The sequence below is a fragment of the Gobio gobio genome, assembly GCF_949357685.1.
Source record: "Gobio gobio genome assembly, chromosome: 16".
Lineage (NCBI taxonomy): Eukaryota > Metazoa > Chordata > Actinopteri > Cypriniformes > Gobionidae > Gobio > Gobio gobio.
Genome location: NC_137109.1, coordinates 42,611,292 through 42,638,767, shown reverse-complemented (window position 1 = coordinate 42,638,767; position 27,476 = coordinate 42,611,292). Strand labels below are relative to the sequence as shown.

Below are 27,476 nucleotides of genomic sequence, written 5' to 3'. Positions count from 1 at the left end.
ATGCACAGTTATCTCATTGTATTGCAAAACAAAGGCGCCAGAATTCAATAATACAAAATAGTAAGGCAAGTGTGTGTGTGAAGTCCACTTGTGCCCTGCCCCTATTATACACTGTTACCTGTCACTGAGTCCAGTAAAGGAACTTGTAGAAGGGTTTCACTGAGCCCATTGCATCCCTCAGTGCATCGGTGCCGTCGATGGGACCCATGTGGAAATCAGGCAGCCAATCATAGCGTGGTTTTGCGTTTTCATGTGGGCAGATATTTTTTTTTAAACTGTGCTTGTGTGGACTCGATTGTTTTTTAAAACGGAGGAGGAAAAACTCTGGTTATAAAAATACCCGTGTACGTGTGGACTAGGCCTTAGAAAGAAAACGGAATCGGCCAATCTCACTAACAAAAAAAAATCGGAAATCGGCCAAGAAAATTGCAATCGGTGCATCTCTAGTAGTAACATGGATTCCCTCTTACACCATACTCCAGGATTCCCTTATGCAAATGCACCGCTGATTGCTGACATGCTCAAATATACAGAATACAATGTATAACTTTAAATGGATTGAAAGATATTGAATGTTCTGCATGATATCTTGCTTATTGTGCCCAAGAGCTTGATCTGCCTACATGTTACACTAGAAACTATGCTTCTAACCACAGGTTGAGAGCTGTAGTTCCAAACACACAGGTTTCTGATGCAGGAAATGCTGAATCGTTGGATGGGAGAAAATATTGATAGGGCAATATATCGTTGTCCCTTTCCGTGCGATACGAGAATCGATACACTGGCGCCAAATATTGATATTTTAATTCATACAATAAGTTGCAATAAGGGAAACGTGAGCATAAGTTAACTAGCCTAAGAAAAATAGTTTTTTTTAATGGGATGGCGGACAGAAGTGTGAGTAAAATAATAGATGCCCAAGCCACGTTTAAGACCAAAGTCTGTTTGTAACAGTTTGGACTTAAATAAAGAGAAAAATAACTTTTCACAGGCATGTTGTTTTCATAGTTAGACAGATAGTGATGTATCAGTATAGGATTGTCTAGCAATATTGTGATTCCCACCCCTAATGAAAAGGTACTCGCATCACCTTTATCCAAACCAAGGCCTCATTATTGGTCCCTATGGTAGTATACGAAATTATCTTTCAGGTCCACAACAGCACTAGGTACCAGAGCTGACAATGTGTGTACACTACAAACAACACTGCTCATATAAGGAATGGAAATTCTGCGTCTGGACCCGATCCGTTCAATATGCTCCATTGGAGGTGCCATTAAGCCAAGATTCAAATGACCTTAAAGAGAGAACAACGCATGCTGGAAACTAAACAAAGCATAACATATCCTTGTGAGGAGACATCTGAATGGAGTTCTGAAGAAGCCCTTTTCTTACGGGGTTGATATCAAGCGGTGACATGTTTCTGAAGGAATGCAAGTGTTGAAATAGACCTCATGAAGCACTGAGCACACGGTTCTTATTAAATCTATTGCATTTCCTTTTGAGGTGGTGTTTGATGTCTTTTTTTGCATGCAGACATGGGAGCGTAAACTAACACAGAATTGGTGCTAAACCTCATTATGGAGATGAAAACACCTTGAGTGAATGATGGGTTCATGCTATCTAAATGAAGTCTGTGAAACGTCTCGTTCATTTGTCAAACTGAAACGTTGAAATGGGACGAATGCATCATTTATATGCAGCTGAAAGCAAAACATGTCTATTACCCATCGCTACGTCCAAGATGAGGTCACTTACCCTGGAGACGGTCAGGGGCATGTTGAAGTCCTTGCCTCCCTGAAGCCGGAAACCCCAGGGAGCAGGTCCGTTGAGTGTTACACTATATATATTCATGGCCTGAAGAGAAAACAAACACAGAAGAGAGATTGTGGTTTCATTCCATCATGTAGTAATAATATTACAAGTGATTCTGAGCTCCTAACAAGGCTAAAAACCAAACATTCCAGACCCACATACGTGAACTGTGTCTGGTACGCTGTTGACGTCTGACTGTCTGTGAATTTAAGCCTAACAATAACCTTTTGGATTGGAAGATATGTTCAACAATTACATAGTACAATATTAAACGATATAGTATATCCAAATTTACATTTAAATTGAATTAAAGTTTATTAGGGAATGCGAAATGTTTCTTCTATGGCATCACTGTGAAAAACCTTTGTTTTTTTACTGTAGAAAAACAAATTTACGTGATTGCTTATCGTAAACTTTATTATCAAACAGCTCTCTATAAAAAGTTGGATATAGAAGTATGTCCAGTGCAGTATACTGTAGCAAACCTCATCTGTTTAAATGTTTTTATCGTCGCAAAATGTAAAACTAAGCGCCCAGCTCTAAGACATTTCTGCAAAGCTGGTTTAAAACAATGTGTATTGTGAAAAATGCTATACAAAAAACTTGACAACTGAACAAAAGATTAAATACCAGGTTTAAACACATTTGGCTTGAGATTAACAGCACTGAAACTATTTGAAAATGCTTTTATTCTTGTGTGACCAACTGTTCAGGCCAGTGTTTCGGAGAGACATTTAAGATCCGGCTTATTTAAATTAATTATTAGGTATAGGTGACAGAAATAAGCACCTATACATTTCCATTGCGTGGTGAACTGCAAATCACTGGTCAGTGATACACAATGAAAGTTGTGCATCACATTATCTACACTCTAGCTAATCCATGAGTGAAAATGCAATATATGATGACAACCCAGCACATTTTAAAAGCTCAACATAGATTTATAGCACTCAATGGCTGTTTGAATAAAGCAGAAGCACAATGACACGCTCGTGCACGATGACAGCAAATTAATTTAAAATCTACTGCATTAATGAATCATCCTCAAACACTAAAACACTGCTGGCACCACCAGCAAATCATTGCATCACTGTGTTGATTATGTTACGGGTTGGTACAAGAGCAAATAGTAACATGACATAAAACTAAAAGCCAAGGACAAGCTGAGTCCCCCAAATCATGACATCCCCCCAACCCCTCCCTCCCTTCCTTCCTATGACTTATGTATGGTCCCTAAACTCCAGAGGCTATCCTATCCCACATAGAGTTTACCTGTTACACGGTGGCACGCAGCACACATAGACCTACCTTATGCCACGGGCCAAACTTGTCACCCAAAACTCCAGAAAACCAAGTGGAAATCTGGCAATGCAAGACAGCCTGACTTTCTCACTGCTGGCAAAGCTCAACTCCCTCCCCTCCTTCTTTGTGACACTGGTTCGCTCCACGTCTCTCTTACTCCACAGGCTATATAAGGAATGTAAAACTACACCAAACTATTTCAGCCCAACACCCACGAGTCACGGAGAGGGGGAAAGAGAGAGAGAGGGAGGGAATGAAGGAAGAGAAAACATCTACTATCTCAGATTCTCTGGCTCTAGATGTAACATTTAAACCCATAAACTACCAGAAAAAGACATCAGAGGGCAGGTTGGATGGGTGGGAAGCTAAATGAACATTCCTTTCAATGTGGATAACGCATGTTTCAAGGTTGCACCCACGGTTGGGTATGTGACAGCAATTTGAGAATGCAACGGCGCTGGGTTTGCCCTGTGGTAAAACTGCAATTGAGAAGTCATTATAAATTCTGAATGGTCTTCTCACACTGTGCAAATAACATATGTTTTAGACGGCAAAGCTGTATCACCCTAAGCAGGTTATGTCACACTGAATACAATTTGAGAGGACAAAACTGCTGCTGTTGTCATACCCTGTGGCAAAACTGTAATTTAGAGGGCATTGTACTTTCTGAAAGGTCTCTTTTCTGTGTGCATTTCAATTTCCTACTAACTACCTCCAATTTCAGTCGGTCCTTTGTGATCAAAATGAATTTTAAAATAATATTCATTCATATATCTGACATTTCATCCCCCAGGGTGAATTAGAAATTTAGTAATGTGCTTAACAACTGATAAAGCACATAACTATGAATAAAAACAGGCAAGTGTTCAAGCCATCTAAAGTCCTCTCGGTCAATCGGGTTCATGTGAGTGCAAGCCTGAATCGTGTAGCTTTGCAAACTGGATGCAAACTATACATGGCATTTACATAATTGGACATTCCCTCAACATGTGAAAATAAGACAATTGGCATGGCCTTCAATCAATCAAACAAACTAAATGCTCACTAAAAATGTATATTTCCTACAGAGAAGGAAATATGTAGCTCTTTAGAGATGCCAAACCACATTACAATGTAAACGAATGAAAATTCCCAAAGCAAACAATGCATTAAAATATAATCCCTGCCGAATAATTTAGCAAACCCTGATCCTGTAAAATATACTCAACTAAAGCTGATGCATAATTTTGCCATCATAGCCGTTTATAACCTTCTGCAGTAGCGTTACTTCTCGTATGAGAGTCTATAAAGCCTAGAAACGTAATACACTCTCTTTTAAAGCCCGGTTGCTGCCGGTAACGTTACATCCAAAAAGAAGTTGTGAAGCAGCGCATTTACCTCCTTATGGTCGACAGACATCGCAGCTTTCTGTCTTGTGGTCTGACGAGCTGTTATAAATAGAGACCAAGTAAACTTCACAACTTTCTGGACTTGGGCGTCAGGTCGCGCGCAGAGCCGCAGGTTTTCCCTGTTGGATTTTATTTTAGTAGGACTCTGATAATACGTCATGCGTCACGTGGAGGCCTGACGCACGGGCTCGGTAGGCGCGCCCCCGTGGCCAGACTCACACAAAGTATGTTCTGTGTCTTTAAACGAGGATCTAAATTAATTGAGGCTATTAAACGCTGGCATGTACTCAATTGTTTGTAGAATACAGTCACAGTTATTTGATATTTTGTAAACGTGGGCTCCTCTTTCCATTGTATTTTTATTTTATTGATGTATTTCCCCATAGCCTACTAATTCATTGCGTTCATTTATTCAAGTATTAACCTAAGTTATGTATAATAATAATACAGAAAAAAGAAAACTATGTTCAACATAGGCTTTTATAAAGGTCAGTGCTGTGCTGTCTTTACATTTTCAGGTATTTTATAAGGTCATTGAGGTGTAGGAACATCTCAGGATTTGAGTTAGATAACATATTTTAGAGGACTGTCTGGCATAATACATCCGAGTTTCAACCTCATAGCTTGCTGAAAAATCTCCTCAAGAAAGTCTCAGAAATTCAAGCATATAATTGAAAAAAAGACAACCATGAAAGCTCGGCAACGTTTTCCACATACGTTTATTATTTTTATAACCAGTGGCTTCCTAAACACTTTCAAAGATGAAAAAAAAGTAACGAAATGAACAATGTCATGTATTGAAATACCTGGCTGGCTGTGGGGTTGAAGCCTGTAGTGCGTACTCTCTCCAGCAGATGGAGACATAACACCACAAATCAACTGTGTGTTCAACATTGTTACTGACATATTCACAGCACTCCCAACAAGAGCTGCGCGTCATTCAACTCATAGCCAACCTGCTGCCGTTAAAAAAGTAAAACATTACTTTATATACTTTTTATATAGAACTCTGTCTGCGTTTGGCCTTTAACAACTAACGTACGTTTATTGTTCATTCCAAAACACTACCAACTCGCTTGAAGAACAAAACAGCTGGAGGGTTTTAGTGCAGCTTTACGGAAGCCGGCGTTACTTTGTTAAACATGGCTGACGACTTTGGGTTTTCCGCCGCCGACAACGGAGTTCATGCAGAAGAAGACCCCGCCGCAGCGTTTCTGGCCCAGCAGGAGAATGAGATCGCCGTGATCGAGAACGACAGCGCGGGGTTCGGCGCGCTGGAGGACGATGGATCTCCGCCCGCGGACACGTACACGTCCGCGTTCATCGGAGGTGAGTTTCACTCCGGCCTTTTTGCTTTTGTTTAGTCAAATGAACATTCAAGTTTATTTTTTGTATTATTTATCGTAAAACTAATGTAAAATCATATTACGGTAGTAGGCTACCCTGTTTTGGGACATCTACCGTAGTATTCACCTTGAAGTGCAATGTAAATACCATGGTACATGAATAAGTAAATGAGTACCATATCACTTACCAAAAAAGTACCATGGTTTCTGACCATTTACAGGTACTTTTAAGAATCCCATGTCAAAAACAAAAGTATTAGATTAAATTATATTACATTATATAGGCTACTATAGAAGTACCATGGTTTATACCGCCATTGTGACATAGTACTGCCACAGTACTTTTTAGTAAAGTAAAATGCACATTAATTCAATTAATTGTAGCAAAACAACCCATATTACAAAATTGTTGTACCTTACTTGTTGATTGTTAGAATTAATCGTTATTAAAATACATATAGCAAAAATATAGTATTGTTATATATTAATTATGAGATTATATCATTAAAATTATACATAACTGGTTTCACTTTTTTGTTACCAAAGAACTTACTTGTAATATAAGGTAACTACATGGGTTTAGGTATAGGTTCAAGGGTTAGTACCTAGTTATAAACCCAGTTATTGTAATTGCTATAAGTATGTACATGCGGAACAGGACAGTAAAATAAAGTGCTACCACAATATAACAATTATGATTGACAACAACCATACTATATAACTGAATTGTTTAATGTTTAACTGAACTCAATATTAATACCACCAAATAAAATGTTCTAGTCACATTTTTTAGTAGTCTAGCAGCACATCATCCGCTTTAATGCTGGAGTTAAAGTCACACCTGAAACTGTCAAAGTTAGACAAGCAAGCAAACAACTGGAATAGCACACTAGCAAAAGCATTTGAGTAGAATAAAAGAGAACACACCAGCCCATCTGCTGACTAGATCCATAAATTGTAAGAGAGGTCTTTACGACTCACAGTCCAACGAGGTGTGCTGCATTCCTGTAATGCTTCCAAAAGTTAACACAGTGTAGAATATGTTGCCTAACAAGTGCTAAAACACAAGTTGTTTCTTCTATATGAGTGCAGGTGATTTTGGAGGAGCACCAGCTACTGCTGTAAACGGAGATATGTTTCAGGTGAGTGTGGTTAAAAAATGTCAACAAATCTTGTCATATTAAATGTTCTTGTTTGTTTTTTATGTACTACAACACAATTGCCAGTTGTGCCAGGAAAGGGACGTTGTTAACATTACATAATGTGTAACATTAGGACACCAACGGCGCAACTGACAGCTACTCAGCCATTGCCCAAGTCGACATGCAGAGACAAGAACCTGAAAGTCTGCGCAAATGGAGGGAGGAACAAAAGTCTCGGCTGGAGGAATTAGGTATTGAATTATTTCCTGTATAATTAGGAATAAACGTCAATAAGAAATTGTGTGTGCGTGTGTGTGTGTGTGTGTGTGGGGGGGGGGGGGGGGGTTACAAACTGGATAGCCTTACAAGCTCAATTAGTACAATTATTTGGCATGTCATGATATTAGATTCAGGTAATTTCTCAGGTGAAAGGTTTGGCTCTTAAGCTTGGTTTAACTATATTTCATTCATGGTCAGTTTCACAGTCAAGGCTTAAACCTAGTCCCTGACTAAAATGTATGTTTGAGCTGCTTTAACTGAAATCAACTTACATTGACATATCTTAAAATATGTCAGTGCCTTTGTTTTGTCTCAAAATGAACACCAGTAATGTGTTTTTTTTTTTCTAAAGCACAAAGTTTTTTTTTTTTTAACTTCTTAAATGCCCTAATTTAAGGCTTACTCCTGGCTTAATCTAACCGGTCTGTGAAACCAGGCCTTAAAAGCACAGTTTAAAAGCAGTTAGTTAATAGTACTTTTGACAAATATGTTTATTCCACATAAGCCTGGTCCATTCTTATGGTGGCCAGCATGTTTAAATCACATGACCAGCTGAATACTAAACGCTTCATCCCTTAAACCTCTCTATTATTTCTCGAAATTTGTTTCTGTCACGGAATAAAAAAAAGTTTATCTCTCACAATTCTGGCTAATTCACAATTCCAAAAGATATAAACCCTCAATTCTGACTTTTTTTCTTGCAACTGCAAGTTTATATCTTATATCTAACCAATTGCGAGGACAAAAAGTCAGAATTTTGAAATAAAAAGTCACAATTACCTTTTTTTTTCTTTTTTTTTCGCAAGCACATTAAACAGGTCCAATGTGGATACCGAGTAGGGTATTTCTACATTGATAGCAGTAATCAAAAACTTTCAATTTTAAGTTATGCTACATCCACATAATAGGCAGCAGTATATAATAATGGCTAGCAAAACATAAAGTTAGAACTGAAAAAAGGCACACTTGAAAGTGAAAATAGTTTCATAATAGGAATTTGTTTTTAAAAAATGTAAACAGGCAGCAAAAAAGCCAAAACATATTATTATCTTGCATACAAAGACGAATGAAATAAACAGCTTTGTATATGAACTTTCTCTTGTCCCCCATGTGCAGATTCCGCCTCTAAAGCAGCTGAGGCTGTGTGGAGGGACAAGGCCCGGAAAGAACTGGAGGACTGGCATGTACACCAGAATGAACAGATGGAGAAAAATAAAGCCAACAACAAGTATTTTCACCCTAACATCTTTAATATCCATGCTTTATTGAACTGTATGATTTTGAGGCAAACATTTGTGAACTACCAGTCCATACAAGAAAACACATTATAAAATGATTGCCAGGACACTAAAATACAGGACAGAACCGACAGTTGTATTGTTTATTTGCTATTGTCATTATCATTATATATATTCTGATATATTTTTATACAAATAATATATTTTAGAGGAAGTCTTATTTAAGTAAATGTAATGAATCCATTGTGGGTCTTGCTGGGCTGCTAATGCCAGCCACCTCTCACACTTCTTAACAGACTCTTGCATGGTATCTGATTTATTTTTACTGTAGTTTTGCACGTGTACTACAGAGAAGACTGTTCATAAAGTTGTCTGCATGCTTTTTCTTATTGATAGAAATGACATGAACTTTGACTTATGCCAGGGATGGGCAACGTCAGTCCCGGAGTATCCTGCAGAGTTTAGCTCCAACTCTAATCAAACACACCAGAGCAACGCTATTCGATGTCTTCAGGATTTCTTATGCTGCCTTCACATGCTATCAGAAATGTCCTACTTACCACTTCTGAAGGCGTGATTACGTGATTAAATTTTGACTTTGTTCATGTCCCTTTTTTTAAACTAGGAAACTAGTATTTACGACAATTCCGATAGCATGTGAAGGCAGCATAAGGCTGTGTCCGAAATCGCCCCCCATTCACTATTCCCTACATTAGTCCACTAATATAGTCCACTTGAGGGAGTGAATGAAAACTAGTGAGTGAATTCGGACACTGAGTGTGCTAGAAGGGCTGCCGCTTTTGAATAGTTTGGGCTTGCTGTTTAATAACAATTTGAAACTTAGCAGTAATAGTTCAGTAGTAAAAGGAAAAGAGTTATCTTGAACTATTTAATGGAAACTAAACCTTAATTTAACAATTTAAAGCTACACTGTGTAACTTTTTTAGTTTATTCTTAGCTAAAAACACTTAGTTTTTTCAAAAATATGTGCTCATTAATGTATATTTACTTCTTTCAAGTAATAAAGTATTCTCGTAAGTTTATAATATGCCATTGAAAATACATACGGGTGAGGGGTTCGAATGCAGGTCGCCATGTTGCCCCTCCATCTTGAAAGTACATCAGCCAAAGAGGGACATACCCATAAATTCAAGCTTCGCCTTTCGCGTTTTAACACTCGATGGCACCGTGTCGAATGTGGACGAGGTTGAACTGGAAGCCATGTTAATCTTGGACTAAATCGGCCACCGTAGGAGTTAAAACGAAATCGGAATTGAGAAGAACAGAAACTAATATTCACTGGATGGTCATATACCTTTTCACCTCTAGATGGGGGAAAATATCACACAGTGTAGCTTTAACAAATCATTAAAAGGAAGTAGGATATTGTAGCCACATTGACTGTAGCCACATTGGACCAGCGGTTTGGAAAATGAATGGGTGATTCAGCTACAGGCGGCAGCTTCTGGTCAGGTGCGGGATTATGGGTATTCTCTAGCTGTTGAGTGTACATCGCTTAAGGTTGCACAGGGTTGTACCATAGACTGTAAAAAAATATGGACGTAGTGTCCGTGACGTCACCCATAGGATTCTGAAGAGCAGTTATGAAGTGTAAAGTAGGGTCGAGCTGGCTGTTGCCATCTTGGCAGCGCGTCATCGCGCGTCACTCCCGGATAATAGAAAATGGGCAAATAGGCAGGACGTGGGTGGAGCTGAGGTGACATCATGACTAACAAACAGCAGTAAAATGGCTATCCACCTGTCACTCAAAGTGGCCACGCCCTTAATAATGCAGAACATTAAGGCTTTATATAATGTTAACTAATGAGTTATAAAAAAAAAAATCACCCCCCTCACAGTTTTCATGAAGGGCAAAATTAGCCGTATAGACCATAACCACAATTTGTACCAGGCTGTAAACATGTTTTTTTCTGCTGTAAAGTTGGGCATTTTAACATGGGGCTCAATGAGATTCTGCTCCCTTCTGGAGCCCTAGTGGCCAGTCGATGAATTGCAGTTTAATTCACTTCCGTGACGGGAGGTTGCCACTTGGGTTTTACACTCGTTATTGCAGTGCATTATGGGATTTAATTAATGGTTTCAGATACCACTACAAATAGCTGTCCCTTCAAATAGTGCCATAAGAGTATAAGGGGCGATTTCTACAAGTTTTTATTTTTATTTTATTGGGCGTACCATCGCTTTCATTCATGTTACAATATTGTTTGAGTGCGAGTGCGTGTGCGTGTGTTTAAAATTACAGCAGAGAGAGATACCAAGGCACACGTCAAGTAAAATAATCAATAATGTTCTGGGTTTAATGCAGGCTAAGATTTAAAAAACTTGTTCTTTAGAAACAAATCGTATGTACAGTAATGCACTTCCAATTTGTACTGGGATGATCAAAAATGTACTCTGTTAATGAACAGCAAACCACACCACATATATTGTTGATTATGAAATTGTTGATTGTTGATGCACTTTAACACTTCTTTTCATGTGCTGCTTGTGTGAGACTGACTTTCTTCTTATGTATCTCTCTCTCTCTCACTCTCCGGCTCCCATTTTTTTCTTCCTTTCCTTTATCTGTCCTGCCTGTTTGTGCACTAGGATCGCTGATAAGGCTTTCTACAAACAGCCCAACTCTGATGCCATAGGTTTTGTGTATGTTTAATGCAAATCAGTGAAATTACATAAATGCACATTGTTTCTTGCTTGCATCACATAAACAAAGAGACTACACTACCATTCATACGTTTGGGGTCATAGAGGATTTGTAATGGTTTTGAAATAAGTATTTTATGCTCACCAAGGCTGCATTTATTTAATCAAAAATACAGTAAAAACTGAAATATTGTGAATTATTTGTATTATTATTTCATATTTTAAAATGTAATTTATTCCTGTGATGCCAAAGCATCATTACTCAAGTCTTCATGATCCTTCAGAAATCATTCTAATATGATGATTTGCTGCTCAAGAAACATTTATGATTATCAATGTTGAAAACAGTTAATATTTTTTAATGAAACATGCATTTCTCTCAGGACTCTTTGACAAATAGTCCCATTATAAATGTCTTTACTGTCACTTTTGATCAATTTAGTGTGTCCTTGCTGAATAAAATTTCTGAATATGTATATATTTTATCTTACCTACCCCAGATTTTTGAATGGTTGTGTAATCAAATTCAGGCTTTGTTTCTGATTAATCCGTTCCACCAATATTTTACAGATATTCATGTTTTTCTACTTAAGTCCTTGTTAACAGGTTTAAAAGTTTCACCCTTCATTCTCAATTGAGAAACAGTTGAGTTTAGGCATAACAGCTGCATACACCCACCCCCCAAAAAATGAAACATTAATATCTTAACTGTAACTGTTTCACATTCGGTGTGTTCAGACGTAGTTAGGACAGAAAATAATGTTGGTCGATCTCTAATTTCATTTGATGTCTAGGCATGACTCGAGCTCTGGTGCTCATGATTCTCTCCTGTCTGGTCTTTTAGAGCATCAGAGGAGGCCTTTCTCAAGGAGTGTGATGATGACAGTCCTGGAACAGAATGGGAGAAAGTGGCGCGCCTCTGCGACTTTAACCCCAAGACCAGCCGTCAGACTAAAGACGTGTCTCGGATGCGCTCCGTTCTTATTTCTCTAAAACAGACGCCTCTGGTTCGCTAACATAACTCCCTCTTGTATATCAGGCTTTCTTTCTTGTTCCCTCTTGCACTTTATTTTAGTGAGGCTGAACACTTTAACAGATTGAAGTTTTTATGTTTTAATGGGGTCATTGTATGTGTACACTTTACTGTATTTAAGCTTCCTATTTATGAACCCTGGTGTTTTGCAATGTCTGAAGATTTTGGTTATTCCATAAGTTAGAACAAATTGCAATAGTGCCTCAAACATTTGAAAAAAAAAAAAAATAAATCCTGTTTTTTCCCTTAATATAAATGCCAAATGTATTTTGGTGCAGCTTATGAGTTATTTCATGATATTTGCAGTGCCTACAAACCCTTAGACAGCATTAATTCACTGGAACCATAAGTGTCTTTGATGCCTTGTTACAAAGGAAATGGAAGTATTTATTCTATACTTGGATACAGTTTAGTTACCATCTCTCACCCTATCTAGTATATTGTACCATTTATTTGTATCAGTATCTGGGTTTGGCCTTATCTGCTTTTTCATATTTCTGTTCACTGCCAAGAGGGACGTTACATTTCTGAGCTTGCTAAGGGTATTGTTTTATTATAATTTACATGTTACCATTTTTCAATATTCAAATAATTATTAGTTATGAGTGCAGTTTTTAATTTCACGCGCACGTTGCTCATTACAGCTTAAAATAGCAGAAATCTTTGACAAATGAAAAAGAGTTACTGCACAGCAATCCTTCATTGCACTGTGCTCATATAGCAGTTCATATTTTCTGCTGTTACTACATGCATATGAGACTAATAATGCAGAGTTTGAACCATGTACTTTGTCACAGCAATGAATCCTGTGCCTAAATCTTTTCTCACTGTGAGACTTACCGTCTATCTTTAAGGCCTTCATCAGTCAAACTTCCAAAAGTGCTAGAAATAAAATGGAGCGCAGTAAAATGTTGTACTTTTACATAAAATGCTGGAAGTTAAATTATTCTGCTTTTTATAGTTTTAATGGCTACGGATTAGGAGGCCTTGTTTCCATTGAAAATGTACTTTTTGAAGTTTATTCGCATTTAATTAACAGGTTAATAGCCAAATAAACCATCTGTATGACTAATCGAAGCAATCTAAATTAATTTGGCATTTAAAATTGGTTCAATTTCTCAGTGATTTTTGACTTTTTTTTCTCCCTTTTATAGATCTTTTAGCCCTCAATCTGACTCCAAATGAATGTATGTGCATCAATGCAGACCATGCAATAATTGTTGTATGCAATAACACGTTCAATAAATAAAATTAATTCAGTAAAAAAAACTTCTGAATTCAGACTGAAAATCAGATTCATTGTGACTTTTCTTAACAAATAAGACATTTATTACACATGAGGAGTTTAGATAATATCAAGAATTCCCATTACCTTTGCATACATTACACTGCGCCTTGACTAGTCCTACATTCATAGACATCATAGAAAACTGAGGCAAGAAGCAATGTAATGTTTAAGCAATGGTCATCAACATGGAAAAACAGGTATGCCTGTCAACCAGATGCTTTAACCTCTAAAAATTAAATACTGTGTATTACATGTGTTTATAATGTGTGGCAGATTGATACTTTTTTTTTTAATAGTTCTACCTGTTGATCTATAGTAGAGGTCCCCAAACTCTGTCCTGGAGGGCCACTGTCCTGCAGAGTTTAGGTCCAACCCCGATCAAACACACCTAAACCAGCTAATCAATGTCTTAATTGACCCTAGTAAGACACTGATTAGCTGTTTTAGGTGTGTTTTATCGGGGTTGGACCTAAACTCTGCAGGACAGTGGCCCTGCAGGACCGAGTTTGGGGACCCCTGATCTATAGTATGAGATCTTACACTGGACTTTTTTTCCTGCTCAGTGGAAAAACTTCAGGTCTGAAGGGGTTAAAGAAAATAAAAATGCTAACAATTGGCATTTATTGTTCAGTTCATTCCACATTCCCATTTCACCCATCGACCATATAAGGCGCTTGTCAGTGTGGTCAAACAGGGTCTGTCTTCCCTTCACTTGGGCTTCAGTGCTGTCCCAGCCACACCCACTATAATAGCAACGACCGTGAAGCCTTGGGCGAAGATACGGGCTCTCATAAGCAGCTGGGACTGTCGAGTCTTGCCCCGTCTGAAGGCGCTGAGGCCGTAGATCAATGCTCCTGCTGTTCCCAAACAACCTGAAGAGGAAGACCACACGAAAATTACATAAAATAAGAATTATTATTACCATACATTTAATGCCAAATGGTGTATTTTTAATTCTTCTGGCATAACTATCGCCCGTTTCTGTTTTCTTTAGCTTGTATTTTGAGTAAACCCCAGCTGGACAGCTGCGTAGGTCACGTTCAAACCCCACAGCTGGAGAGAAGTGTGTGTTTAGTGGAAAATCTACCATGTCCTGGGATTCTCATTGATGTTTACAACTTCACTCTGCCATGGGCCCGTTCTTCGTACGTTGCTTATTACATCTGAGATGATTTGACAGATCCCAGATCTTTTAATCGTGATAACTGATCTCTGGCTAATTTGGTTCTTCAGACGAATTTGCGGATTGGATTAAAATATCTGGATTAAATGATCTAAAGATCACTGCGCGTTCTTGTTTTCCCTGAAGAGGGCAGATGCATCGATACTCGAAACCACGATCAGCAATGCAGCGATTGGCTTGCGTCAAGACAGCAACGTAATGACATCATCTAATTAAAAAAGCCACCTGGCAAAAAAACTTGACAAATTACACAAAAAACCCCCACGAATTTCTGAACCTTTATAAGGAAACAGCCAAACGACCAAACCAACATAAAAGTTATAATTGATAAATGATAAATGTTTTTTTTTTTTTACATGATTACCAATTATTTATATTCACGATTTTATACAGTATTTGTACATCCTTTACATTTTTATTTCAATGTTGTAATTTAATTTTTAATTCAATTTGAAGCAGATTTGTAACGTGACAGTATTCAAGTTACTTATGGGTCAAGATCAAATTATCCTCTCTTGCGCTGCATCAAGCCACTCCCATAATATCAGTCATCACTTAAATTAATGCACGGCTCAGATTAACTGCACAACATGTGTGTAAACCAATAAAAATAAAATTATATAAAGTAAATATTCCATCACAAATAAATCGCTCAATCAAGTGTCTGGCTATAGTATTATACACAACATTATACATTCTCATATACATATACAATATAACATTTTTATATTATTTTTTAAAATTATTATTATTGCTATTATTATTACTGGTTCAGTAATGAACTCTTGTAATAAAGTAGCAGTGGCTGGGACAGATTTTAAGTATCACCTCAATATGCAATCTAATCCTGTTTACATGAAATAAGCCTGCTCCCGAGCAGGTTTAATCTTACGGACCTGTTACTATGACAGCAAGTCCAGGATGAGCTTCGAAGAACCAAACAATCCAAGATCATGCCAAATCGTCAACAATCAAATCCAGCTAACTGAGTTAGCGAGATACGAAGAACGGGCCCCAGAGATCAACGGATACAAAGAAAATAATGTGATTTCATATCACTTACTCCCTGGCAAAATTCTACATGATACAATTTGGTGTCCAATTGAGAACATTATCAGTTTCCACAAAAACATTAAGCAGAAAACAGTTTTGACACTGATATTGATCATGAGAAATGTTTCTTCAGCAGCAAATTGTCATATTAGAATAATTTCTGAATGATAATGTGACACTGAAGACTGCAGTAATAATGCTGAAAATCATAGGAATAAATGACATAGTAAAATATATTAAAATAGAAAATAGTTATTTTAAATTGTAAAAATATGTAATAATATTACATAACATTCATAATACTACATAAATTAAAACTATATTTTTGATCAAATAAATGCTGGCGCACATAAAAAAAATATTTTAGAAACATGAAATAATCTTGTAAACTCCAAAATTTTGAACGGTAGCATTATGTTTGAAAAATATGATAACGTTACAACAGTCATTATTAATATTTATATATTATAAATACATTATTATTAGTAGTAGTAGTAGTATTATAACAAACTTACGGAAAGGTGCAAAAAGCATTCTATTTTATTGTGGTCTCACACATTCAGTCTTGGCCAAGCTTCAACACAAACAAAGTCAACAATGCCCTTGTTTTTGTTTATTGTATTTCATCCTGGTTATCCTTTTATTCTAGCTTTGACAGCAAAGAATTTGCATGTCAGCACTTCCATAACAAAGAAGAGGGAACTCTGTTTGAATTGCTATTGTTACTTTGACAGGGGGAGATGTCAAAAATCTCAAGTCAAACTCTATTATTAGTGCAAAAGTTAAATCTCAGCTGCATGGTCGAACCCTGTAGTGTGATTCATGCCAGAGCATGTCATTGCAAGATGATCACCTTGAATGCATGACATAAGAGGTTTCAGTGCAATTCTATACATTAAGCCCATTCAAAACTCCTTGCATTTTATCTTTAAGTGCGTTTAATTGTTGGTAACCAATATCATATGAAGCTCTGTTGTGGTTGTATGCATCATATAACTATGTATGCAGCTTGTGTAAGGCACTGCTTTATGTAACTCACCTATGGGAACGAATGGATTCTCTTTAGTCTTCCTGAGGAATTTTTCTTTAAAGTTCTCTTCTTTCGCCCGGGTTAGCGGGGAGAATCCCTCAATTACCGGAGGCTGAGACAAATCAAACACGACGGGTGGAGAAACTGTTTTGATCGGTTGATCTTGGCCAACCGGGGTCGTTGCAGTTGCCATGATTAGAACTTCAGTTGACAGGAAGTGGAACAAGCACGCATTTCCGCCAGCTGTGTATGATATCACATGACATATCTATCTATCTATCTATCTATCTATCTATCTATCTATCTATCTATCTATCTATCTATCTATCTATCTATCTATCTATCTATCATTAAATAATTATGATTACTAGCGACACTTTTTTTTTAATTGTTCAAATTAAAATGGCAAGAACACTGTTTATTGTAGATTACGCATGAACGTTTTTCTTGGTGAAAATAAATAAGGTAAAACCATGGGTAACGCACGCGCCACACTACTCCTGCACAGCAGGTGGCGCAAAAAGAAAGAATTGTTTGTGCGACGTTTAACGTATTCGTCGTGTCAGCACGCTTTATACGTCATCACGTTTTGTTAGGGCTCGGCGAGGTAAGATGGCGGCGCCAGAAGAACAGGAATTATCTCAGGCTCAAACTGAAAAACTCCTCCAGTTTCAGGTACCAATTACTTTCTTGTTAACACCTACTGATTCAATCTTTTATACGCCCAATTATCAGGAAAAAATTGTGTTCGCGTTATCCAGCGCAGCTGCTTTAGGTATAAATGACCAGTCAGCGAGCTAACTCCCGTTAAGATCGTTAGTTTTTACTCAACCGAGACCAGCTTCAGTTCATCTAATAAATAAATACAGTATGAATCTGAATAACAGCCTCTTGATTTATGAACATATAAATACTTTCTCGTGTATACAAGTGTGTTTTGTTTAGTTGAAATGGCAGCTGTCAGTTAAGCATCGAGTCATTTCTTGTGTCTCAAATCCTAGAGAGATGCCTACAAAGACAGCATATTTGACCGGATTAAAATGCGCCTACCTTGCCCTAGATGTTGTCTAGTTTGGCAGCATTTTTAAACGAAGGGATACAGCTAGTCGCACGGAACGGTGCGTAAATATCAAAAAATGCTATCTATATAACGTTAGACAGCTCACTAGGTAACGTTACGCAGTCCTAATCTGCTCCCAGTCTGGCAATACTTAAACTTGCTGAATTTAGGGAAGATTTTAGTCTAGTTAATTTAAACTTTGAAGTTTCCGTTACTTTTTCCACATCTACTACTGAATCATAGTAATGTAAAAGACATAACGTTATGCCCTTGAATGGTGACTGACCTCGAAAACACTCGTTTAATCTATAATTTTACAAACATATCGCCACCCAAATGTTTTATTCATTAGCAGAACTTTTGGCACACATTTTATAAACATGCCAGGCGACAGGATATTTATTCTCTTTTTGCAAAAATAGATTCCAGCTCTTTTTTTTTTTTTTTTTAACCAAGAGACTTTTGTTTGTAAATAACGCATATTATTCAGGACCTAACAGGCTTGGAGTCAATGGACCAATGTCGGCGCACATTAGAACAACACAATTGGAACATTGAGGTGAGTGCTGGTAATCAGATGAATTGATCCTTTCATTTTAGCTTTGTTTATCCTTTCTTGTATTAGAAACCACATAATTATGGGATTAATGGGAATCTTCCTTTGTTGCAGGCCGCAGTACAAGACAGACTAAATGAGCAAGAAGGAGTTCCGAGTGTCTTCAATCCGCCACCCGCCAGACCGTTACAGGTCAACACAACAGACCACAGAGTGTATAGCTATATTGTCTCAAGGCCACAGCCTAGAGTAAGAGGGTCTTTTGTATGTTTTGTCCTGTTTTATTTCCTTTCCCACTGCTCGTTTTTATTTGTACCAATGTTTTCAAAAATTATACATGCCTAAAACATAGTTTTATTCAGCTGTGGTAAATATAAAAAAATGTCAAGTGGTAATATGCTGGTTTCTGGCCTGATGTGACATACAGTTCAGGGTAATACCGTAGTAAACAGCAGTGTTTTGAACAAGATATCGCAAACATGATCCTCTATAAATATTAAACAAACTGCTTATATAAAACTTTTTTCTTTCTTTTTTTTACAGGGCTTATTAGGTTGGAGTTACTACTTGATAATGCTTCCCTTCAGGTTTACGTATTATACACTTCTGGACATATTCAGGTATTAGAGCAATTAAAACTTTGAAATATTAATATAGACATGTATTATATTACACTACTGTAGCAACTAGTCTTTTCACCGTTTCTTCCTTTCCTAAATTTGTCAGGTTTGCCCTGAGATTCATTCGGCCAGATCCGAGGGGTCGTGTCACAGATCCTGTTGGAGATGTCATGTCCTTTATTCATAGTTTTGAGGAGAAATATGGTCGATCGCATCCTGTATTCTACCAGGGAACATATAGTCAGGTATGTTAATCCAGAAAAACTTAAGGAAATTAAATGAACTGATTAATGAAATGAACATTCTTTAAGAGCATTTAACCTTTCAAATCAGGCAGACTGAAGCGACTTACATTAAGTAAATCAAAAAGTGTATCTAATGAACCTTTTTCTTCTAGGCTCTGAATGATGCCAAGCGAGAACTTCGCTACTTGTTAGTTTATCTTCATGGAGATGATCACCAGGACACAGATGAGTTCTGCCGGTAGGTTTAAAGTTGTGATGTTCTGCTTCATTCACATGTTACATCTGGTGAGCTTCTGATCTCATAACTAGAGCTCCTGTCTGTCTGACTTTCTCAGAGCCACATTATGTTCAGAAGAGGTACTGACCTTCATTAACACAAGGATGCTGTTTTGGGCATGTTCCACCAGCAAGCCAGAGGGTTACAGAGGTAACCAACTTTACTTCCAAGTAGGGCTGGGTGATATTGCCAAAAAAAAAAATAGATCAGTGTATATATATTTTTTGTTTTGTTTGAATGGCGATATACGGTCTCAGGATTTTCTACGTTTTTCTACTTGGATAAAAAAAGTGCACATCCTGCCCAACGATGTCCTACAAACAATGAATGCTATGAAAACCATGTAGGCTGGGCTCTATATTAGGTGCAAAAATGAGTTTCTACCATTTACAAATGGAGAATATACCTGTGAAATGTAAGTTATGCACTACTCTACATCTCAAACACATTAAACAGCGCAAGTATCTATCTGTCAGCACATGTACAGTATCCGTCAGAGCAAGCCTCTTTAAACTATACGTTTTTAACTATATCGTACCTGTTATTTTGAAGCCCTTAATATAAAGCATGTCTCACTTTTAGGACAAATTGGGTTATGCACTTTCCCAGTAGCAGCTCACTCTGTGTCCACCGCTATTTTTTAGAAGCGCTCGTATCAAACTACTGTATATCGATATATAAACGGTATCGCCTCATTCCATGTCGTTTATTAAAATATATACCGTACAAACTTGATACACCGCCCAGCCATACTTCCAAGTCTCTGATTAATGAGACTTGGCTTGACACGAGAAACCACACGAGATGTGGCTTGAGCTCATTATCTTTGTTGTGTGATCAGTCTCTCAGGCCCTGCGTGAGAACACCTATCCCTTCCTGGCTATGATCATGCTGAAGGACCGCAAAATGACTGTTGTTGGGAGACTGGAGGGGCTGATCCAGCCTGAGGATCTCATCAACCAGCTGACCTTCATCATGGAGGCTAACCAGACATATCTCATGTCAGAACAACTAGAGAGGTAAGGTTACATAGTTGGCTTTCTGAAGAATTGAAAGTCTTGCACCTGCCCATGACCACCCAGGATGTTTAACTGGAACAGAGTTTATTACCACACACACTAGGGGTGTGCCATGTCATACCGTCCACAATAACACCGGTATACATTTTTACATGATAAAAAAAGTGTCATATCGTGATATCAATGATATAGCGACACGATGACGTATGGCGCATTTACGTTCCCTAGCGTGCACAACAACACCACCTGTGAGAGAGCAGCATGTCAGCCTCCGATAACAATTTGGTACATAAAAAGGACCTCTTGACAACTGACAAAACATTGATAAGCAATATCTGACCAGAAGGGTAAAATTATGGTTATTTTCGTCAGTTACGGCTCTTGAGATCCAGCATTCTGCCCACTTTGAATCAGACACAGAGATTTAAATTTTTTTGAATTAATGAATCATTGCATTTATTTGAGTTAATTATCAATAGAGAGAGAGAGATTTATGCCTGCGTGAGTGCGTCTGTTCAGCGTCTCTTTTAACAACGAAGATGTGCGTTTATTACTTAAATTAGCAATGTAACCCCCGCATTGCTGATAACAAGTGTTGGTGTTGATAACAAGTTTCTGTGCTCCTGACTGTGCAGCACGATCTCCGCTCCATTTATTCGAGTGACGTGTGTTTGTGTGCGCAGGGATCTCCGCTCTCTCTATGCGAGTGACGTGTGTGTGCACGCATCAATGTAAACAGCGCATTAATATAGAACAGTGATTCAACTGACTTGAAACTACCTGTGCATTAAACGATTTTATTGTGCACCTTCCAGCCAATCAGACTCGAGTATTCAGACAGACCATGGCATAATATACTTTAGTTATTGTTACGCTAAAATGAAGTTGTTATACTTTTACTTAAGATTTCCAGTGAAAACACTCCCAACTTGTAACAAAGCTACTTTTTTTATGTGATGTTTTATTAACAAATTTCGGGAGGAGCACGTTCAGAGAATTGAACCTAATTAAACACGAGTGGAGCATATTAAGCTTATCAATTAAATCAACGATAGGAGGTGTGTATATTAAAGGTTGACCGATTTCATCGTTTTGCTGAATAATCGGCAGCAATAGCTGATTGGTAGAACAATCGGTTATCTGCAAAAATCCACACCGATAGTTTTTCCGGGTTGCTGGACCAGCTGAGAAGGGTGCGCTGTCATTACACAGTACGAGAGCATTGAGAAGGGTCTGCTGGCATTATATAGCACGAGAGCGGCCTCTAGAGGCCAAATAACAACTATCACTGACGCCTTGTGTTTGCATTACCACGTAAGGTTGCACAGAGCGCGCTGACACATCAGATGCGTGCGTTCAAAACACAGACAGCGAAACCGTATGAATACAGAACACTACAGTACTTGTTGCCACATCATTATAAAGTAATTAATTTGTTGACTAGATGCTACATTAGCAGGTAAAGAAAAGCAGTGTGTATGTTTGTCAACAAGGCTGAGAGGATGCTAACATTAGCAGTACCTCAAGCAGTTAAATCAATGTGATAACACGCAAGTCCGACCCAAATGTTGCATATACAATAAGATTCCATTTGTAACATTAACTAAGGTTGATAAATGCTGTGGAAGTATTGGTCATTTCAACATTAAATTGACTTTGAATTTTTATCTGTTAACCTTGGTTAATGCACCATGAGCTAACATGAATGATAGGTACAATTGTATTGCTCTTATTACATGCTGTAAAAAGTATGCATAATGCATATAGTTAATGTAAGCTAATACATCCTTGTTGCATAGGGACTTGCATAGTGTTACCTATGAAATGTACATGCATGTTTCTAGGTTATAGGTAAAGAAACAAATTTGACCTGTAATATTTTAATGTTTAAATTATTTTCTGAAGAATTTCTGTTAGAACTTCTCATTTTAATATTCATATTTATATGTTTTTTATGTTGTTGCGTGCGTGCGTGCGTGCGTACGTACGTACTCTGGGTTCGGGCCAAAATTCCGAGCCTGAAGCCCTCCCCCGGACAGCACGCCAAATACCCATAATCTTTACTCTATTTAATTTGATGTAAATGTGAATTTGCTTACATTTGACTCGTATTAGTATTCTGTCTTCAATGACAGTAGCTCATTGGAAAAGGATGGAAAATCCCTTCATTTTGTCTGCACTAATAAATGCTGCTGCCTACCAGCTGCAATCACCAATAAAACTTTGTTCCATATATATATATATATATATATATATATTATATTGTATTATATTAATTATATTATATATATTATTGTATTGTAATAATATATATATAATATTATATTAATTATATTATATTAATTATATTATATTATATTGTATTATATATATATATATATATATATATATATATATATATATATATATATATATATATATATATATATATATATATATATATATATATATATATATATATATATATATATATATATATATATAATTTTTTTTTTTTTTATATCGTCATAAATATCATTATCGCAAATATTCTTGAAATATCGTGATATAATTTTGAGGCTATATCGCCCACCCCTAACACGCACGTTTTATAACTACAGGGAGGAGAGGAATCAAACGCAGGTACTGAGGCAGCAGCAGGATGAAGCTTACCTGGCATCCCTCCGTGCAGACCAGGAAAAAGACAGAAAGAAAAGAGAAGAACAAGAACAGAAACGTCAAGAGGAGGAGAAGGCACGCCAGAGCATCCTTGCCGAAGAGAGGAGACTAAGAGTAAGTGATTTGCGATTATATAAAGAAAAATAAATTATTTTAGAAACACATTAGCTGTCAGTTGTTTAAATTAATAAACTAGGATTTACCAAATAATTCAATCTTTTTTTAGGGTGCTTTCACACTAGCACTTTCAGGTTCGTTTGACGTCAGAGTTCGGTTTGTTTGGATGATGTGAACGATTTCTGAACTCAGGTGCACCCGCGAACCAAACCTGAGTCTGTATTAAAAAAAGGGGGTTTGGGGTACGGTTCATGTGAACTCCGGTATGGTTTCCTGTCGATACGAGTGCAATCGTGCTAAATCGTTCAATAAAACTTGTTTGTGTATGTGTTCCTACTCACTTTCCTGACAGGCATAGCTGACGCACACTGCAAGCAAAGAATGTTTTCTGCTGGACTCCCGCATTCTTTAGAACATTTGCAGTACAGTAGCGGCAGATAGTGCCATTATGTGTTAACACTTTGAAAACAAAAACACAATATAAATTGAGGTGAGCAACACTATGCATTTTGCTGCTTTCTCCAGCGCTGTCGTTACCATGCAACAGGGCTGCTACTTTGATGCAATAGTACCGCACAGTTCGGATCCAAATAATATAATGTGAACAAAATCCAGCGCGGGCAGGGAGAGGGGAAGCAATCGAAACTCATGTTCCAACCAGGCATTCGACCCAAGTGTGAAAGCACCCTTAAATAATTTATCACGGTAATATAACTCAAATTTTAAATTAAATCAACATTTTTGTCCAAAATAAAAAAATGATACATCTGTTTATTGATGAACCGGTTAAATAAAAAAATACAACGAATATGCAATATAGTGCATATATTTAGCGAAATGCTCCTCTAGAGTTAATTTGCCTAGTTGACTAACAAGTCTTTGGCATTGAATAGCTTTTCTGAGGAAAAATTTAACATTGTGACAATCGGTTTGATGTCTTTCTGCGGTTGAAACACAAGTTTTGTTCATTCATCAACTGAAAACAGAATAAAAGATTGATATCAGCTCTTCAAAATGACAATCTATTAAAATCAAGAAATCGATTTATACAAATTTTTTGGGGATAATGTTGCACTTTTGCAAAAAATTACGTCTATTGCCTCTAATCTAAAGCCTGCTGTAACTTTCTTTGCACATCACGATTTACCGTTCATGATGACTGTTTAGTCTGACACATTTCCATCATCTGTGTGTAGCTATGACTAATCACACCTAATGACTTCCTAATGGTTGCCCAATGACAGACACTGGAAGAAGAGAAGGAGCGCAAGTCTGAGTGTCTTCCCCCTGAGCCGCCTTTGGATGACCCTGACAGTGTCAAAATAGTGTTCAAACTGCCCAACGACACTCGCGTGGAGCGGAGATTTCTCTTCGGCCAGTCTTTGACGGTAAACACCCTTCCAAAAAGCATTTTTTGCATCGCTTGTACAGTGCTGAGAACCATAACGGTGTGATATCAGTGTCAAGAGAACAGATGCTTTTTGATGTTGATGTTTCGGGTGGGGTGGAAGCTCAGTCTTTCTTTGTATCACATGATACCACCTAATATCTAAAATGTATTTTATTCCCCCCTTTTTAGGTAATACACGACTTCCTGTTTTCATTGAAAGAGACCCCTGAGAAATTCCAAATAGTAACGAATTTCCCACGCCGGGTCCTGCCTTGCCTGCCGACGGAAGAGCAGCCCAATCCCCCCACTCTGAAGGAGGCCGGTCTGAGCCGGTCAGAAGTCCTCTTTGTGCAGGACCTCACAGACGATTGACATTTAGCTAACCCCCTGCTCACGACTCGAGTCCCGCCTCCCCTCCAGTTTGTTCTGTTCGATGGCCTGGACGAGGGGTCACTGAAATAAACCTTTTACTGAATTTAAACAAAAAAAAAAATAACAACCCATCCTTCCCTGCAGTGAAGTTTTGTTCTGTAAAATGAGTGCAAGGTGAACAGCCCTGTAAATATATGACCTAGATATTTAAGGACAAGCCTGGAAGCCACAACAGAGTTATGTTTTTCTTTTCTTCTTTTTTTTTAATGCAAATCAAAGTCGACCATATAATGTATCTCATCTAACGACCAAAAGAGAGGTTGCCAGCAAAGGATCTGATGGGCTGCTTGCGATTCAACTGCGTTCAGATAAGAAAACTAAAGGCCACAGCCTTTCCATGTGGCTTTGTCTGTATAGAGTATAGTGCAAGTCTGCCCATAGTGTGCCTGTGGTAATTCATAGATGCCTATGTTGCCTGTCGTCCATCTGATGGGTCTGGTCATGTAAAGATGTCATTTTCCAATTCTAAATTAAACATTTTAAAATGTTGTTGTGGTTTGACTAACAATGTCCTGGTTCAAGCTTGTTCAACATTAACATTGCAGCCTGCTGCACAAACCTGAAGCCATGGCGATTTTAATATTTTTGTAGGTATGTGGAAATAAAATATGGTGCTGAATAATGGCTTAAAACATTCATTGTACAATTTTATAAAGTAATTGGAGAGGCATTACCTTGTTTTATAGGATTTAGTCTGTTTCAGTATTAGGGTGAATCTCACAAAGTTGGTCAAAAGATGGGTCACGTTTAACCCCCGTAATAAAAAAAAAAAAAGAAGAGTCCATTAGGACCATTAAGATTTTCTTTTTGCATTGTGACATTGTTTTCATCTTAGATATTTTCTCCAAAAAAAGTATTGTATACCATGGTAGTTTTTCTCGTACTGCCTTTATTCTGATTCAAATCAATAAATTGTGTACAGCCTTTATGCTCAACATTGAGAATGTAAATTGGCAATATCTCAATGCAAAAAAATATATATATATATTGGCTAGAAAATCAGTTCATCCTGAATTTTTTTTTTCTTTTCATGTTATGACCAATAAATGGGAGATATTATAAATTATACCTTTTTGTATGCTATAAGTGAATTTAGGCAACATTATGATGTACAGTATGCTACTATTGTTTTAAATCTGCTATAAACATATACTGTTTGAATAAAAAAAAAAGTGATAATAAAGAGGGATCTATGGGATGCTGGTTAGATAATAGAATGCATAGCGCCATAATCAATGAATTGAAGTCATTATTTGAGTATTAGTCAAGAAAGTTTGTGTGTGTGTGATTTAATTTTAATAAAAGTAATTTTTCCAAGAACGAACAATCATTTGTATTCACCAGTGCACAGCAATTCACCGACAGCTGCTCTTGAAGAGAAGCTCTCTACTATTATAGGGTTAAATCTTTGCAATAATCACACCGCCTAAAACCAATTATTCAGCAGGTATATCACCGATAAATTGTGCTTCCCTGGGTCTCAATATTCATTGCACTGAATAATTCCTTTAGATTATATGGACAAACTTTATGAGATTCACCGTTTCGAGACACAAACCTTCAGACAAGACATCTGTATTGTGCAAAACGTTTAAAGCATTGATTACTTTAGTCAGTGTAGTATGAGTATACATCACACATTTATTAGTGAACAACCCTCTCCAATCAGCCACAATTAAAAAAAATATGATTGCACTACTCGGTAAAGCAGAACTAGCAACTTTCATTTAAAAAAAGTACAAATCTTAAAAATTTCAATCAGTATACAGATGTATTTATAATACACTATAACTAGTTATGTTAAATGCTACAAACAATGATTCCAATGGAATGAAAAAAAAATTATAGCATTAAGAACCATTTCCTATAATATATATAGATATATATATATATATATATTATTAGCCTTTTTATTTCATTTTTTTTATTGTTTTTTTTTCTTCCAAATACAAACATGGCAAAAATGAGGTAACTGTAAATGTGCAAGTACCAAAGCAAAATATCTTCCTAACACAGAACACATGCCCCTGGCCCTGTTGTTGGCTGGGTAGTCTGGAGTTCAGGCAATGACTGACCCCTAAAGGCCAGGAGGAGAATAGAACAGTAAACAATCCACTATCCCACCACAGCAAGAAATCATTGGTAAACAATCAGTGGCGTCTATGGAGCAATCAACAAATCACAAATCCTAAAGTATTTAGCTGCTTATTGGAACACAATTTTCCACCACACAAGCTGTGAGATTATTTATTAGTTGAATCACAGAAAGACTACAAGATTCTATTTATCATCATAACTCATAGGTCGATGTTTTTTTTTCTTTTTAGTAATTCAGTACAGG

General features: G+C 37.3%; 4 protein-coding genes across 11 annotated transcripts in view; 2 read left to right on the top strand and 2 right to left on the bottom strand.

Annotated features, from left to right (window-relative positions):
* pdlim7 (PDZ and LIM domain 7) overlaps positions 1-4,666 on the bottom strand; it is a 54,491-nt gene extending 49,825 nt beyond the window's left edge. For 3 of the 5 annotated variants that reach the window (XM_079838876.1, XM_079838877.1, XM_079838880.1), the window contains exons 1-2: positions 4,495-4,666; positions 1,759-1,857 (exon numbers count right to left, since the gene is read on the bottom strand). In XM_079838876.1, coding sequence (XP_079695002.1) covers positions 1,759-1,857; positions 4,495-4,665 — 270 coding nt within the window. In that variant the 5' untranslated portion in view covers position 4,666. Of the gene's footprint in view, positions 1-1,758; positions 1,858-3,123; positions 3,262-4,494 lie in introns of those variants that run through there. The other 2 variants (XM_079838879.1, XM_079838878.1) reach the window with 2 other exon arrangements.
* Positions 4,667-5,357: 691 nt separating this feature from the next.
* cltb (clathrin, light chain B) lies at positions 5,358-13,493 on the top strand. 3 transcript variants are annotated; one of them, XM_079838881.1, is made up of 7 exons: positions 5,376-5,478; positions 5,588-5,834; positions 6,944-6,993; positions 7,127-7,244; positions 8,389-8,500; positions 11,121-11,174; positions 12,019-13,490. In XM_079838881.1, the coding sequence occupies exons 2-7, from the start codon at positions 5,648-5,650 to the stop codon at positions 12,188-12,190; spliced, it is 693 nt and encodes a 230-aa protein (XP_079695007.1). In that variant the 5' UTR covers positions 5,376-5,478; positions 5,588-5,647; the 3' UTR covers positions 12,191-13,490. The 3 variants fall into 3 exon arrangements, with proteins under 3 accessions (XP_079695009.1, XP_079695007.1, XP_079695008.1); XM_079838883.1 differs by lacking the exon at positions 11,121-11,174 and having other exon boundaries at positions 5,358-5,478; positions 12,019-13,492; XM_079838882.1 differs by lacking the exon at positions 11,121-11,174 and having other exon boundaries at positions 5,376-5,834; positions 12,019-13,493.
* A 27-nt stretch (positions 13,494-13,520) lies between these two features.
* higd2a (HIG1 hypoxia inducible domain family, member 2A) lies at positions 13,521-16,983 on the bottom strand. The gene is made up of 2 exons (XM_079838884.1): positions 16,771-16,983; positions 13,521-14,367 (listed from the first exon to the last, which is right to left on the bottom strand). Exons 1-2 carry the CDS (start codon positions 16,952-16,954, stop codon positions 14,204-14,206), a joined length of 348 nt encoding a protein of 115 aa, XP_079695010.1. The 5' UTR covers positions 16,955-16,983; the 3' UTR covers positions 13,521-14,203.
* Positions 16,984-17,341: 358 nt separating this feature from the next.
* faf2 (Fas associated factor family member 2) lies at positions 17,342-26,450 on the top strand. 2 transcript variants are annotated; one of them, XM_079839697.1, is made up of 11 exons: positions 17,342-17,436; positions 18,312-18,380; positions 18,492-18,626; positions 18,921-18,997; positions 19,104-19,242; positions 19,395-19,480; positions 19,578-19,669; positions 20,361-20,538; positions 23,139-23,310; positions 24,558-24,701; positions 24,893-26,450. In XM_079839697.1, the coding sequence occupies exons 1-11, from the start codon at positions 17,374-17,376 to the stop codon at positions 25,073-25,075; spliced, it is 1,338 nt and encodes a 445-aa protein (XP_079695823.1). In that variant the 5' UTR covers positions 17,342-17,373; the 3' UTR covers positions 25,076-26,450. The 2 variants fall into 2 exon arrangements, with proteins under 2 accessions (XP_079695823.1, XP_079695824.1); XM_079839698.1 differs by having other exon boundaries at positions 17,354-17,436; positions 18,492-18,569.
* The last annotated feature ends 1,026 nt before the right edge of the window (positions 26,451-27,476 follow it).

Bases quoted from the DNA above. Each gene is read 5' to 3' on its own strand.
- cltb (XM_079838881.1), top strand. From the start codon at position 5,648: ATGGCTGACGACTTTGGGTTTTCCGCCGCCGACAACGGAGTTCATGCA. The intron at 5,835-6,943 runs GTGAGTTTCACT...ATATGAGTGCAG, and splicing joins CACGTCCGCGTTCATCGGAG to GTGATTTTGGAGGAGCACCA. The intron at 6,994-7,126 runs GTGAGTGTGGTT...GTGTAACATTAG, and splicing joins TAAACGGAGATATGTTTCAG to GACACCAACGGCGCAACTGA.
- higd2a (XM_079838884.1), bottom strand. From the start codon at position 16,954: ATGGCAACTGCAACGACCCCGGTTGGCCAAGATCAACCGATCAAAACA. The intron at 14,368-16,770 runs GTGAGTTACATA...CTTCCTCTTCAG, and splicing joins GAATCCATTCGTTCCCATAG to GTTGTTTGGGAACAGCAGGA.
- faf2 (XM_079839697.1), top strand. From the start codon at position 17,374: ATGGCGGCGCCAGAAGAACAGGAATTATCTCAGGCTCAAACTGAAAAA. The intron at 20,539-23,138 runs GTAAGGTTACAT...TTATAACTACAG, and splicing joins ATGTCAGAACAACTAGAGAG to GGAGGAGAGGAATCAAACGC. The intron at 24,702-24,892 runs GTAAACACCCTT...CCCCCTTTTTAG, and splicing joins TCTTCGGCCAGTCTTTGACG to GTAATACACGACTTCCTGTT.